At 40.8% G+C, this 15228-nt stretch overlaps 2 protein-coding genes across 3 annotated transcripts in view; one reads left to right on the plus strand and one right to left on the minus strand.

Annotated features, from left to right (window-relative positions):
- prkdc (protein kinase, DNA-activated, catalytic subunit) overlaps window positions 1–1934 on the minus strand; it is a 33454-nt gene extending 31520 nt beyond the window's left edge. The window contains exons 1-4 of the mRNA XM_069151382.1: window positions 1663–1934; window positions 731–807; window positions 544–648; window positions 173–247 (exon numbers count right to left, since the gene is read on the minus strand). Of these exons, the coding sequence (XP_069007483.1) occupies window positions 173–247; window positions 544–648; window positions 731–807; window positions 1663–1825 (420 nt within the window). The 5' untranslated portion in view covers window positions 1826–1934. The remainder of the gene's footprint in view (window positions 1–172; window positions 248–543; window positions 649–730; window positions 808–1662) is intronic.
- A 4327-nt stretch (window positions 1935–6261) lies between these two features.
- Window positions 6262–15228, plus strand: part of arhgap29a (Rho GTPase activating protein 29a) — a 37394-nt gene continuing 28427 nt past the window's right edge. For both annotated transcript variants that reach the window (XM_069151383.1, XM_069151385.1), the window contains exons 1-2: window positions 6262–6501; window positions 7740–8117. In XM_069151383.1, coding sequence (XP_069007484.1) covers window positions 7841–8117 — 277 coding nt within the window. In that variant the 5' untranslated portion in view covers window positions 6262–6501; window positions 7740–7840. The remainder of the gene's footprint in view (window positions 6502–7739; window positions 8118–15228) is intronic.

A 15228-nucleotide genomic window follows, 5' to 3' on the forward strand; every position in this document is an offset into this window, starting at 1 on the left:
GACTATTTGTAATGTTGTTACGTGACAAAGTCCATATTCTCAAATATCAACGTGCCACAGAGATCAGAGGAATAGTTAAGTCTGCTTATCATCGATCTATTGCTCTTGCCTGAGAGCAGCTCCTGATGCTCACCTAGAAAACAATAATACATCACAAGCCAACAAAACTCACCTTAATAAGGAGATCCAGCACTGGAGTCCTACATTTGGCTACTTTTTCCTTTGTGTACACAGTCATGCAAATGTCCTGCAAAGCAAAAGCAGAGTAAACGACGCAATAATTGGGAGTTCTTCGATGCATATAAGCAAATGTTTAGTAGAAACAATGCTTAATGTGGTAACGGTGCCTGCTGTCACAGCAATACCATCCCTCTCTGAAGTCTTTGTTGTGCACATGAGCACATGTAAAAAGCCAGTGATGGTATGAACTAGCTCTGGATTACAATTCTGACACTTGTCACTAAAGACCATCAGTGTCCAACACGTCTTTCTAAAGGCAAAAACAAACAAAACATTTACTCTGGTATCAAATGAAGAACTCACTCTTATGTCAGTGGCGTAAGTCTTTTCCCAACCTTTGACTCTCGGCGAGACTTTGTCCAAAAACTTATCCAAAAAACCTAAGATCTCGACCCGGGTGTCCCGCAGCTGGAAAACAGATGTTTCTGTCAACATCAGAACTCAGTGCACTATGTGACTGTTTGCTTACCGGACGGCCCATGATACCTACCTCTTCCAGGGCCAGGGACTTCCTGAGGAAGCTGAGCAGTCCGTCGTCTTTTGAGAACAGCAAGGACGTCTGTAAAGCTGAACGAGATAAAGATGCAAAGAATCATGAATGTCAATACTTATTTTGGTATATTCCTTAAAGTATGTGCATCGCTATGACATCTGTACTGCGAGAACACCACTGAATAACAAATGCAGCTTCCACTTGGACCTTTTGCAGTCGACCTATTGAGGCAAACATCAAAGTTGCATAAAAGTTGGGTGGAGGCAGGAGAAGCATTTAGAAAAGTTTCCTTTACAGGATTAGACAGGAAGTGACTGTTTGAGAGAAGATGTTTCCACCTCTCTGATTGGATGCTGAGGCAGAGGGAGAAATGACCTGGGTCATATAGATTGTGATCGTAACGATATGAGCACGTGCGCTGCAGTGCATATGTTATGAAGTGAAGACTGACTCCCCCTAAAGGTTTAAGTGCCACGATGGAGGGAATATGTGGTTAAGAGCGACATCCTGCAGACTTCTGAACTCAAACAAGTGTTGGAATTCTGCAACATGTAATCTTTATTTTACGTGTTTAACTGTGCACACTTCCGATTGAGCTCTATTTGTAACTTCTTGCAAGCTTTGTTTATTATCAAAGAATTACGTGTTTTCAGGTTGTGCTTTGAGCGAGTGAGATTTGACGGAAGAGCCCGACATTAAACAGGTTCGTGATAAGGTTATCAGTGTTACTGAAGTATTTACTGTATGACGAAGTGATAAGTAGTATCTAAAAATCCATATAGCACCTTTTACGACGAGGTGTTTAACGTCCGTCAACAATAGAAGTGTTATTGATTGAAAATGACCAGATTGTTAATGGACTTTGGCGCGAGTTAAATGCGTCCGTGGGAGATATCGAGAGGAGCATTTGACGGACTTTGCAGTCTTACCAAGTTCATTCTCGGTTGATGTCAGCATGCACTCTTGTCCCAAATCCCCGATGATATCGTGACACTTCAAAGCGGCGGCTCGGATGTCTTCGTCTGAGAGTGATTCATGAAGTTTCAGAAGAAGCCCTTGAATCCCTCCAGCAGGGATGCTGCTGGAAGCCATGGCTGCAGCAGTGACCTAAACTAACATCAGCAGCACCAAATATCACGTCACTAATAAGTGCACGATCACAGAACAACACCCCCAACGAGCTGAACAACAGTTGATCAGGTTGCCAGTGCAGTCATTCGGTTTCAAATCCCTCCGCACGTCAGGAAGACTCACAACAGGATACCAGCGGCAGGCGTTTCAAAATAAAAGCGTGTGTGTACCCCCCCCCCCCCCCCCCCTCCAAGTACAACTGAATCTTCACTACCATATGATGACAGGGGGATGTTCTACACAAAATACACAACTCAACCTTTCAGAAAAAAAGTATCCCGCAGACTTTGTGTGTATATACAAGTCTTCCTATTTTTTTACGAGTTTTATTTTGAAATGTCTATTGGTAATCACTTTTGCACGCGAGAGTACAGACTTTGGTTTTATATTAATCAGTGAAAAGTATATTATTATTATGCCTGCTTGGACCCTCTTGGAGTTTCTGGCTATAATGAGTGTACAGTGGCCTGAAGGTTTACTTTGAAGAGATTACTGGAAAATGTAAATTCAACATTATGTCTGCATTAACCGTTCAGATGAGAACATTTACAGTCTAATCATCATCACCATCATCATCATCATTCAGTGCCCTCCAATTGTCACAGCATGCACCTCAATCTGTCATAAACGTTTCATTTTAAACCCGAGCACTAAACATGACCAATTATATCATTAACTAATTATACAATCATCATTAAGGCCCGAGCACCGATGGTACGAAAGCCCTATTGTTATCCAAGCGATTATTATGATTCTCCGTAAACAACTGCATTTTTGGAGGCTTTATCATATTCAAAAACTCGTGAAAGTTTTTACACCCATCTCTCCCGGCGAAAAATTTGGTATTTCAGTGGAGTCGCGAGTGGGCGTGGCCAAATGGCTCTCTAGCGCCCCCTACACAGATGCCCCGGCGGCTCCATTCAGCTACATGCACGAAATCCGGTGGACACGTGTATTACACCAGACGAACAAAAAAGTTACATTGCACCATTACGTCACCTGAACAGGAAGTCCGTCATTTAGAATTTAGTGCCTTTTTTTTGCGATTCCCACATGTTGGTGTTAGAGCAGTTGCTCAGTGTGAGAAGTAACTTGAGGCATGCATGTCAGAAAAAGGTCATACTCCAAAAGTCATGAAAAGTCACCCAAAATATCCAAAGTATGTTGTCCAAAATATTCAAAGAAAAGAAAAGTAATGTAAGTGGTCCAAAAAGTGACCCAAAATTCATTTTTGTAGAGTATATAGTATAGAGTATATAGTATAGAGTATAGAGTATATTATATAGTATAGAGTATAGAGTATATAGTATAGAGTATAGAGTATAGAGTATAGAGTATATAGTATAGAGTATAGAGTATATTATATAGTATAGAGTATATAGTATAGAGTATAGAGTATATAGTATAGAGTATAGAGTATAGAGTATAGAGTATATCGTATATCGTATATAGTATAGAGTATATAGTATATAGTATAGAGTATAGAGTATATAGTATATAGTATAGAGTATAGAGTATATCGTATATAGTATATAGTATATAGTATGGAGTATATAGTATAGAGTATATTATATAGTATAGAGTATAGAGTATATAGTATATAGTATATAGTATGGAGTATATAGTATAGCCAGGGCCATGCGGCTAAGTTTGATGTTTCACCTTGACACAGGAAGTTGATGTTTAAGGTCAAACAATGCTCTAAACCTCATGAAACTTGCATCAAGCACCAACTTTCATGAGTTTTTGAAGATGTTAAAGCTGCCAAAAAAAGCCTTTAAAAAAAAAAAAAAAAAAAAAAAAAAAGAAGAATAAGGAACAAGATCGAGAAAAAAAAATAAAACTGCAAGCGGGAATATGCCGACCCTGCATGCTGCACGTCGGGGAGCCGGTGGCCCCGACCCGACGTGCAGCTGCGAGGGCCCGCATATCACTGCTTGCAGTTTTAATTATTGTTGTTATGCCATGTTTGCTTTGTAGTTGGCGGAGGGCAGAGACGCTCATTTCAAGACTATTGATTGTTCTTGTGTTTTTATATTGCATTTTATGTGCTTTATAGTTGTCTCTCAGACTGTATGGTTTTAACACGGTAACTAATACCTCTAAAAAACAAGAGTATCGACGAAAAGTTATTGTCAGTATGTCTATCATACTATAAAATTGCCATTTATTGAATACGTTGCAGTTTCTAATGTTCACCACCAGAGGGCAGTAAATACTGGTTTGTATCGCAGTCATCATGGATTGAGTGCTCTATTCACTCTGTACGCAGCATACAGTCTTGTATGTTTGTATGTTTCTGATGCGGTTTTTTAGTTTTTTTTTTTTTTTTTTAGGTTTTTTAGCTTTTTTTTACTTTGGCAATTTGAAATACAAAGTAAATCCCAAAACACTACTATGGTTATTTTAACAGAAATAAAACACTTCATATCTTTTTTCAAAACTCTTGGGAGTTTTTACATCACTTATTAATGTACGTTGGCTCATAATTTTCAGTGGTTGTTTTTTTTGTTTTATGAGCCATTTGGTGAGTTTTGATTTAAAAGAAAGGGTAATACACTTTGTTATACACGTGTTGCCTAATGTGAACTAAGAAATCGGTTGTCTGTTAAGATGTACAACATTCCTCCTTCAGGCCCAGGAAGAGGTTGTTGAAGTTGGTTTATGCTTGTAAAAATATTTTGGACTCAGTCACATGAAAGGGTTTCATTGCAGTGTGTCTGGTTCTCTCACAGGACGTTTATCAGCAGTTTCAGTGGTCAGCCTACAGTGGAGGAAGATTACACGGGCGAAAGCTGGTGATGTACCAAATAATGCATCTCTTCTGAACCAAAGAAGCTCATCACTGCATGACCACAAGAAAACAGCTATGAACTGCGACCGTATGGGAAAACTGTTTTCTAAGGTAGCACGATGAAGGTAAAATACCATTCAAATTCACACTATAAACAAAACGTTGTGAGCACAACGGTGCTTTATTTATTGTAAATATCGAGATTCCCGTGTGACACAATGAGCGTCTGCCTTATTTGAATGCAGTACATAGATATCACCAGAAGATGTCAGTCATGTGCACTGTTACCTGAAGGTTCAAATCCTTTTTGGGTCTGTTTGACAATTAAGAATTTGAATATAGTCACACATTAAAGGTTTGAGTCATAGACGGAAAGCAGTTGTTTCCTGTGAGTAGATTATACTTTGCAAACAGTTCAGGTGTAATTAAAAACAAAAACCTTTACATGATCAAGACAAAACTGTTTGTCCTGAGGGATGTGCTAAAGACTTCAGTCTGACAATGAGCCCTTCTGCTTGATTTAGATTTGGTGGAGCAGCTTTTGTTTACATTAGCTGCTCTCTGTTAGTTTGTCCCTGAGAAAAAAAATCCTATCAGGGAAAAACCCTTAAAAGTGCTAAAGACTCAGATAAACTGATCATCCAAGTACAATCCCCAAAAGTTACACACAAGGAGTCCATTTAAGTTTGAGCTGGAAGTGAGAAAGTTTTCCCGTCAAAGATCTAAACAGCCAGTAAATTCATGCTCATGTTACACCGTGGTTATGTCACAAGTCATTTGAGTGATAGAAGTCAGTGAGCATCAGGTGATATTACAAACACAGTTCCCATTTATTCTTATTCTTAAAGGACAGAGAGCATTTCTTCCCGAGGGGAATGTCCCAATCTCCAAACATTGTATACTGAGTTAATACAGTAAGCTGTTACTGCAAATAAATGAATTACAGTCCAGGCAGAGGCAGTAAAATGTCTGTCAGTGGACTTGAAACAACAGGCTGGTGCACAGTAGAGTGAATGCCAGTTATCAGACTTTTATGGAGTCTGTGATTTTGAACAATGACGTATTGAAGATATCTCATACTACTCAGGTTGGTCGAATAAGGTCAAGTCAACCAAATACTGGAGGTAGAGGACTTTATTTTCAGAATAAAAGTTTAGAGGCTGTTTCTATGTGGGCTTTCCATTCAGGGATAAGACTAGTTGTGTAAATTTTTAGTTTAAAATATATATAAAATATTCATAAAAAAATAGGCTACTCTATATTAGGATTTTGTGATAGTTTTAAAATCGTCTTTATTATTGCTATGACTAGACCACGTTATTCTCATGACTTTTTTTTTTTTTTTTTTTTTTTAAACAAAATCAAATAATTTAACTTTAGGAGAAACTCCATTATTTTTTTTAACTAAAATCCAAATTATTTTAATTTGTTAATTCCATAGACTTTTAATTCCCAACAGCTGTCACGCAGCGAGTTGTTCGGAGCTTCCGGCCAAGACGTTTATTTTGAAAGGCATAAGAGGAAGTCCACCGTTTAATAATAATTCATCGATTTACCACTTTTAAAACTCTCGGCACCTGTTGTTAAGGGGGGGACTCCACACAAAAATCACGCAGCACGCAGACACGCACACCAATCACAAGTTATAGTGTATCTCACATGGAGAGAGGACACGATTGAACACACAGCTGAGCCGGACAGAGACGAGCTGGGAGGTACAAGTGTGAAAGATCCGGACAGCGCAGAGTCTCTGAGGATTAATGTCTCTCTCGATACCGGCAATCGGACACTTTTTCACTTCAGGGTTTTTTCTCGGCTACAATGTTTCAGGATCCAACAGCAGGTGAGTAATTTAGTCTGATCATTGGCGACTTTTATTTGATCGCAAATTGCTGCTGGGGAATCACTGCAACAGACTTTTTCTTTTTTAAAGTGGAGAAGAGTCTGGAAAAGGACTGCGTAAACCGCACTTAACACATTGAAATTCAGGCGAACTCCGTTCACATTTCGTGCGTCTTTTTTTTTTTTTTTTTTTTGCGGCCAAAATACCCTCGTTTATTATCGAGGGCGAAATTACTTTGTACTTCTTGTACCATCTTAATACACCAGTTCGGCATTCGTTAAATACACGAAGGATGCAAGACTTTCTCTGAACTCCAGGTTTTACGTCGAGACATTCAAGTGGTGTAGCCGCGATCATGCCGTTAAGAGCAGGTTGCAAAAGCCCAGATTTCATTACAGAAAGTCTTGCTTGGTAGATTTTTTTTTTTTTTGGATGCCGAATTAACTAGTCGACTTTATTGAACTGATCGGCTCAATGTGGATTGAACTCATCTTAAATTATTTTGCAGTTAGCAAAAAAAAACCATAACGCTGTCGGATATTTAACTAGAAGTGCTGCGTACTTAAATTACGTGTAAGCGTGGAGATGTGCTCAGATAACGTATTTCTGATTGGACACTGATTTTGTTAATGAATATTGTCTTAAATTTCAAATGCATTCAAGTGCAGCATATGCAGATTTACATCAGTTATAACATGAGACTCCGATGCTTATAGAAAGGTTAATTTAGAAATGTTAATTGTTCAGATTCTTGGATTTTTAGGTTGAACTCTCAAGTCCTGTCAGGTGTTGCATATGTTCAATGTAGTACCAAACTTAAGCACAGAAAGAAAGTCTGGTCTGCTATGTTTGGGGTTGTAAATGGTGTCATTATTGTATTAAGAGCAAGGAGACTTATACAGCACAACAACAAATGCTCACACATTGTTCAAAACTACACCACTTGTGAAATACTGCAGGCAGACAACAGCACTATTCAGGAGCTGTCCAGGTGCGCACATCATTTCTTCTGACTGACTCCCTGCAGACTCTCAGTAATATCAATTTCAAGGGAAATTTTTAATGAGGAAAACTAAAGCAGCGTGAAGAAGATTCCAGTTTTACTTGTTGCTGTCAGAGTGTACCTCCGGCTGAATCTGAATCTGATCTGTGGTTGTGTCACAGTGGTGGTCAATAATGTAATGCTATTGCAGTTGATCTTTGTCTGGAGAAGTAAGCGTTTTCTTTCTCCTTGGCAGTGTTCTTCATCCCTGTTGTGGTGCACAGTTTGGTCTAAGAACGAAGCTGAACTGAGGGATACCGGCCACCAGGGCCCTGAGGGCCACCGGACCAGGAAAGCATGCTTGCTGCCATGCTGCGCCAGAGTAGTGGCGGAGGATCAGGAGGTGGTGGTAGTGGCGGCGGCGGTGGAACCAAACTCCCTCTGGGTATCTCCCGACTCTCCAGCTCCAGCTTGGGTTCAGCAGGGCCTACAATAAGCTCCAAGAGTGGTTCTGTGACCCCGGACAACACAGACGTGCCCACCTCAGACCCACACTACATCATGCAGCTGGTCAGCGACGTGCGCAAGTTTGCTGATGTGCTTCTGCAACTCAAGGAAGTGTTCAACTCCAAAGGTATGTTGGAAGAAAGTTGTGTTTTTTTTTTTTTTTATAGCTGTGGACGCAAATTGACAGACACCCCACACTCTTCTAACACACTCAACAACAGTCTACTGATGTACAGCGTAGTTCTCTCACACTAACAGATTCACCTGTTCAAAGCTGTGTCTGCTGCTGTTTGTCAAAGTGTCTTTGGCGGTAAACTGTAAATGATTTGTTTCCACACGGTTGACCATTGTAGATCCGGGCTTTTCAGTAAGTTACACATGCGACTGCTTGCCTATTTTAGGTAATAGGATCTTGTATCCCTGTCCCTATCCCCTGAACTTTGTTTGGCTTGTGCACACAAGACACACACTCCCTCTTCAAACCAGAGCTTGTAGCAGCGTAGGAGAGCAACAGGAACGCTGAATCGTGCCGGTAAAGCGAAAAGGGATTTATAACGGAATGTAGCTGCCAATCCAGTCTTGTGTACACAGTCCGAGGCCTGTGTACCTGCTCTGTCGCCGGGCGGCCTTGGTAGCGCGGTCAGTCAACCGGCCTTATCTCACTTTTTACTTTGCTTCCTATCGTCCCTGGAATAATGTGCATTAATTAATCTCTCATACAAACACACAGGGAGCTTTGAGCAAAGAGAACGTGAAACGACAGAAACAGGAACTTTTTGACGGCCAAATATTTTAGATGGAATAAACCACTCGCAAAACTGATAATCAATAAGGCTTCCTTTTGATTGATGAAAGTGTGAGGGAGGTAAAGATTGGGTTGCTGCGGTCCGTGTGTATTTGTGTGGGTGGTTGTGACACTCCTGCTTTGGTATGTTTGGCGTTGGCTTTTGGATCAGACCCAGATTTGTTCATTCCCAGCCCTGGTGAGGAATATGGAAACAAGATAAGGGTCAAGGTGCTTGTGATGGTGGTGGTGCTAGCCCCCTACACACACACACACACACACACACACACACACACACACACGCACACGCACACACACACACACACACACACCTCCCCCATCAGCACTGCCATGACGCCTCACCCTTAGAAAAAGGAATCCCAGTTTTTTTGTCTTTCTTTTTTGTCTGGAGAGGTCAGTAGAGGTGCTTGACCTGGCTGGGGCGACATTACAGAGAGCAGCTTGAGAGACTTTTCAGTGACCTGTCAGCATGCTGTAGATCAAAGCAGTAAATCATCGTGTGCATGAGACTGATGTCTGCAGCTTCAGAAATCTGGCCTGTTTGATAGCTTATTAAAAATGATCTACAGACATCATGCGAGCACAGGGTGTTGCTATGTAAGAAGGTTGCATTACTGTCATCCTCGTCATTTTGGCTTTTGCTGCTTGTCATTAAGGAAGCGGTTTCTTATCTGTGCTCTTTCCCGCTTTTAATTTCAATCGGCTGCAGATAGAGCTGACTTTAAACCCTCAAATCTTAAACATAACTCGGTCAACTTTGCTGCTAATGTAACTGCAGGTCTACGAAGCACAGGCTCCTTCATGCCAGTGCGTGATTGTAAAGTAGAGAATTCCCATTGGACGGCTTATTTTGGATAAGTACAGGAAGGGCTCGATTTGGGGAAAATAGGGCAGATTACGGTGCAGAAAACAGATCTGTTGCTGTTTTGGAAAATGTCACAGACTATTGTTGCCTTAGATTTAGTTAAAACCTCAGATTTTTACATTGTGACCCCCATTGCAGCACAGAGCAGGTTTCAGATCTGTCTTATTCCACTTTTCATGCAAGCCTAATTACAAGAGAGGTCATCAAATTTGGTCACAAGGACTGAAATCTGAAAATCAGCTTTTATTTTCTCTGATATCTCAGTGTTTCGTACTTGCCGTGTCATTGTTAAACGTTTATCACCCTGGGCTTTAGGAGAGCGGCAACAGCTTGTTAGCTTGTTGGGAGTTGCTGACTTGTGCTTCGATTGGATGTGATTTAAATCCTCCCCCCTCTAATTTATGGCCATATTGTCTCTGCGGCGCTTCACAATAGTTCAAACCTCTCATTACCCATTGCCACTCACTGAAACCGAAAGGTTTTTTTTTTTTAAGAGCCAATAGTTACGAGCAATAGTCAACTTAGAGCCCTGCATCTCTCGCAACACTGCCTTCATTCACAGTCAATGATGTGAGTCTGACAGCCATTGTCCCAGGAGGCATCTCCAGACGAGCATGCTCCTGCTAACCGGCAGCTTTTTTGTAGAAATGATTCTTTCCCAAGTCAAGAATAGCTGCTGGGCTGCAGGATTGATCCCTCGGGGGCTTCCCTCAAGCCCATGTTATTTTTCTAGTGACGCACATCAACCTAAAATGGTAATTATTACACAGTGTCTCTTCAGTTGCAGTCAGTGACGCATGACTGGGCTTTGTTTTTTACTGGTGCCTGAGAAGGAACTGTTTACATGCCTGTGTTGCTGTCAGCTCAATGTTGAGGACATGTGTGACAGATTTTTTTTTATTTTAAGGTTGCGACCTTGTCCACTGGCCACTTGTGAAGGACATGTCAGTAATTGGAGGGGATTATTATTTTGAAGGTTGCTCTTAAGAGGGGTCAGTGAGGACGTTCTGGAGACCAGATGAGCCGTGGAGGTGGTCTGCGTGGCCTTTGTGTTTGACGGTGAATGGGGGCCTCTGAGGCTCTCCATCATAAGATTAGCGCAGCAAACATTTGGCCCGAGCATGTCTTCATTCAAACAAACAGCCGACTCCACGCTGTTTTTGAAGTGTCTGTGTTTTTCAGGATGTCTCGTCGTCTATTTTTAGGATTGAGGGTGTTGTTGTGGCTGCCTATCTTAATGGCGCAGGTGTGTCATCAGTGTTTTAATGCTGACTCTTGCCACGCAGAACGATGGCCCCATTACATGCGTCAGCTGCTGAAGAATGAAAACTGTAACAGTAAGCAATTCACTTGGTAAAGCTGAGATGACAAGGGTGGCACAGGAAGAAACAGTCACGTGTACAATGAACAATTATCTCAATCTTCTTGTTGCTGGCTTTTCAATTTAATAAGTTAATGTTGCCTCCTTTTGAGCAGCCTGCCTGGTCATGCTTCAGTTCCCTGTTCGCACGTTGGTCAAAGGTGTAGTCCTATTTTTGAAGTACGGTAGTGCACCTGTGAATTGTGCACACAAGGGGGTGCATAGTTACGGTGTTGCTGTTCCAAAAGTTGTGTAGCCACCGTTCCTACAGGGGCAGGTTTATATTTAGTCAATATGTATATTTCCATCACTTTAATTTAAGATAATCCAGGTTTTCTTTACAGTTGTTCTGGATTACTCAAATGTTATTGTCTGATTTCAGTCGTAACATGTTCATCCAAATGTTTCAAAATAAAGGCCTTAAGGGCTTTTAATTTGAAGCGTATACAGGAAGTGTTGGGTTTATATTAAAGCAGTAATTTTCACAGGGCAAACGGTAGCGGATCAAAACGAGGCTTCAAGTTGACATTGTGAATCAATCAATGCACTCCAAATGCCTGTATGATAACTTTGACCACTCCATTTGTTTTTATTGAGTCTCTTGTGTTACATATGCGTAGAGATGATTGGATCTTCAAGCACTTAAAAAAAAATCTAAATAAATTTCAACCTGATAAAGAGAAATGTGAATTTATTCTTCTTACATTTATTATATTATTCCAGTGCCCATTGGCAGCACTACATCTATGAACTTCTTTTGCCAGGCTGTGTTTTTCTGTTATGTGCTTTTGCAGTGATATACAGTATTGTCTCCACTATGAATCTACAGTGCCACGTACAACATCTGAAAATTAATAGTGAAATATGCATCGACAGCACCACTTGCTTCATTTCCCCGCCACATCTCCTACTTCCCTCGTCCTACATACACCTTAAATTCCTACAGAATAAACCACCCAGTTGTTGCTTTGCAGACCGATGAAACATGACAAAGTGTAACTGGGGCAGTCACAGTCATGACAATTAGTTGCCATACAAATAATGACTCCAATTACCTCTCTCCAAATATTTTCCTACCTTTACAACACTTGGGTGCAGCATTTTTCGCAGCCTCTCGGGCACTGTAGCTTCACTATAAGCTTTGTTTTACCAGTGTTTGGTGATTATAATTTTTATAGCAGACAGTGCATTTTTAAATAATTATTTTGATGATAATAGTCCAAAATGATGTGAAAATACATAGTTTTTAGTCCAATAACTGCAAACCAACTACCACGGCACCTAAGCCCTCCAGAAACCAGGAAACACCCTGTGATTAACAATTTATCCTTTTCTCTTCATTTAACTTTAACCTCCAGCTTTTTGCTACAAATCACTGCCTCCAAGTTATTTGACCCTATTTCATCTGGCTTAAAACCAAAATGTTCCCACAAAAGTGGTGTAATGTTTTGCTTTGCAACTAAATCCATGATGTTTATTTTGATAGATGCTCATTGTTATACAGATATGAGAGGTTGGGCACCTTCGCATAAACGACCGACAGCGCTAATTCTTCTCTCAGGCCATTAAACCTTCGCAGACGAAGGTGGCAAAATGAAATGACATCATCAAAAGAGCAACAGTCACACCTTAAATGGAGGAAAATTATGTTGGAATCTGATGTTTCTATTTATTTCATCCAGCTGTTTTTAGACAACAAATGAACAAAATAATTTTATCGATAATGCGAAATAATTGCGATCAGTTCAAAGCCAAGTATTTTACCATCCTCTACTTGAGTGAAATCAAATTTTGAAAAGGTCGAGCTGTCTGAGCCTGGGACCTCACCAGCTCTCTGACTCAGATATTGCGCAGTCCACCTCATTCGTTCTAGGAAGGATTGCGTATGCATAAAAATGAGCTTTTTAACAGCTCCCTCACTATGAGTCACAGGTGTAATATGTCAGTGTTAAAGAATGACTCGTATACCAGCTGTCTTTCAGTTAGCTGTGTGTTTTGCTTTGAGTCGGAAGCACTGAGTTATAAGTGTCCTCAGTTAATTGTTGGGTTTTTTAGAGGCTCTTTTCTTTCAGTGAATGTGTGAGTCACCATTTTAATGATTAACAGGTGGCTACTAAAAATGTCCTGCAGGTGTTGTGTAATGGGCAGTGTTACTGTCATGCACCTGAACATTAGCTTTCCATCTATCTTTCTCTTTAAAAGAAAAAAAAATTGGTACCACTGGTGTATTAATGTTAAATGTAACTTCGCTGAGTTGAATTCTGGCTTTGTTTTTGTCTTTTACCTTTCAGATGAATTATGTTGCTAAGTTGTGGAAAAATAAGTTTTTTTGTTTTTGTTTTTTTTTTCCTCTTTTTGAAAGCGAGCTGAGTATTCTGCCTTGATGCAAAAGCTACGTGGGAAAGTAATTCTGGTCTGGGTCCTCAGAGAAAGCCTTCATGCTATCTTAGTAATTTGTATTCTAATTCACCCCTTGTGAAATACCAGCCTAAAATTAGCCCTACTTGGGCTTTTCACAAACCATTCCAGACTTTTCTTGATGGCTGCAGCTCTGCTCTGTTTAGACAGTCTATCCCACTGGGTCTGGGATCCACTGTAAAGCATTGCATTGCTTCTTCTTGCCTCCAAATAGTTCCTTTTAAGGTTCTTATACGGTGCCCATGTTTAGCGTCGTTGTAAATTATCCTGAGCACAGGACTCCAAGGCTTCATTGTCTCTGTAAATATCTTGTTACATTCAAGGTTTGGAAGTCTGGGAGCGAATTTAATTTTCCAAAGATCTCGATTTAATCATCTTGTGGAGTAATTCCGCTAATTAAGCTGCCTAATAGGATTTATTACATTAGCTTAATTGTTCTGGGTGATCCTTGGTTAAAAGCACAGCTATTGTCTTAGCATTAGTTGATTTGCAGGGGTTAAGTCTTTGGGTGGTTAACCCCCCAGGATTAAAGTGCACAGTATTGTGACATATGGCAGGTCCATTTATCCCCTCTGCCCGAGGAAACAAAACATTAAATGACGCACACCATCAGCTGAAAATCTATCTTTCGGCTGTGCGCAGTATGTTCATGATGGCACGCCAAATACAGGTGGCAAAACCATGCTGACTTGTCAAGTTTAATAGCCCAACTCAACTTGAAGATTTGTGTTTTCAAGTCGGAACCCAAGGGAGCTCCCTCTGTCTGTGTGTATTGTGTATTGTGTATTGTGTATTGTGTGTGTGTGTCTCCCTCCTTCCTTCTGGAGAAATTTATGGTTATGGGCAGCTTTGTTGCAGGAGGCTGTTGATGACGCCATTACACACTAAAATAAAGCTCCAGGATTCCCACACTGGACACAAGAGGCTGAGGGTTGAGGGCTGAGGGCTCTGATGAGAAGCTGAATTAGAGAAACTCGGCACACAAAGCTTCTGTGTGTCTATACAGTTGATGTTTTTTTGTCCAATAGTGTACAAATTGATACTGAAGATGACTGGGTCTTGTACAAACAAAGAATTGTTGTACATTTTTTGTCTCCATCTCTTGTTGTAGTTCCCTGGGTAGCAGGAGCTATTTTCAGCATAATTGGCCTTGTTTTCCTGCCAGTGCCAACCTTGGGGCGTGCTCGCATGTGACTGGGTCAGCCCCATGCTGGGTACAACTCACAACTTGTTAAAGGCCGATGGAGCTGGTGGGAGCGAGATGGATAACCAGCCATTGTCTTTCTCCACAACATTCGGTAATTTTAGGAACCCAGTTGCCGTGTTGAGTAAAAGGAACAGAGACCCTTTATGATATAGTCATAAACAGACTAAGCCTGAAGCATAACCAGGACCAACTGACGTCTGTCCTGTCAAGTAAGACTCAAATTTGATCCCATTGGGGTGTAGATAGGGCAATGGAGGGAAGTGGACCTGTTGATTGAACTTGCCAGAGCAAACAGCACCCAAGCAACAATACCCGTATAAGCCTCTGATCCAGCATCTCCAAATGGATAATGGTGCCCTCAAATAGTGTCTTTACCTCTAATCGGACAGAAAGCTGCATATTTCATAAGTAACATAACAATGTATAGTACTTTTGACAAGTCTGGCAGGTGAAGATCACCATCGGCTCTTCACCCCTGAATACCTTCACTCCCATGAAAGATCTGTGTCTGCTCAAGCTGTTAATTGTAGCCACGGTAAGAACACAACAGTGGTTTTCCTGAAACTCTTCAGATGTTCTTCTT

This window comes from Embiotoca jacksoni, unplaced genomic scaffold (genome assembly GCF_022577435.1).
Source record: "Embiotoca jacksoni isolate LCO1_2020_lvr unplaced genomic scaffold, fEmbJac1.0.p SCAF_17, whole genome shotgun sequence".
Classification (NCBI taxonomy): domain Eukaryota; kingdom Metazoa; phylum Chordata; class Actinopteri; family Embiotocidae; genus Embiotoca; species Embiotoca jacksoni.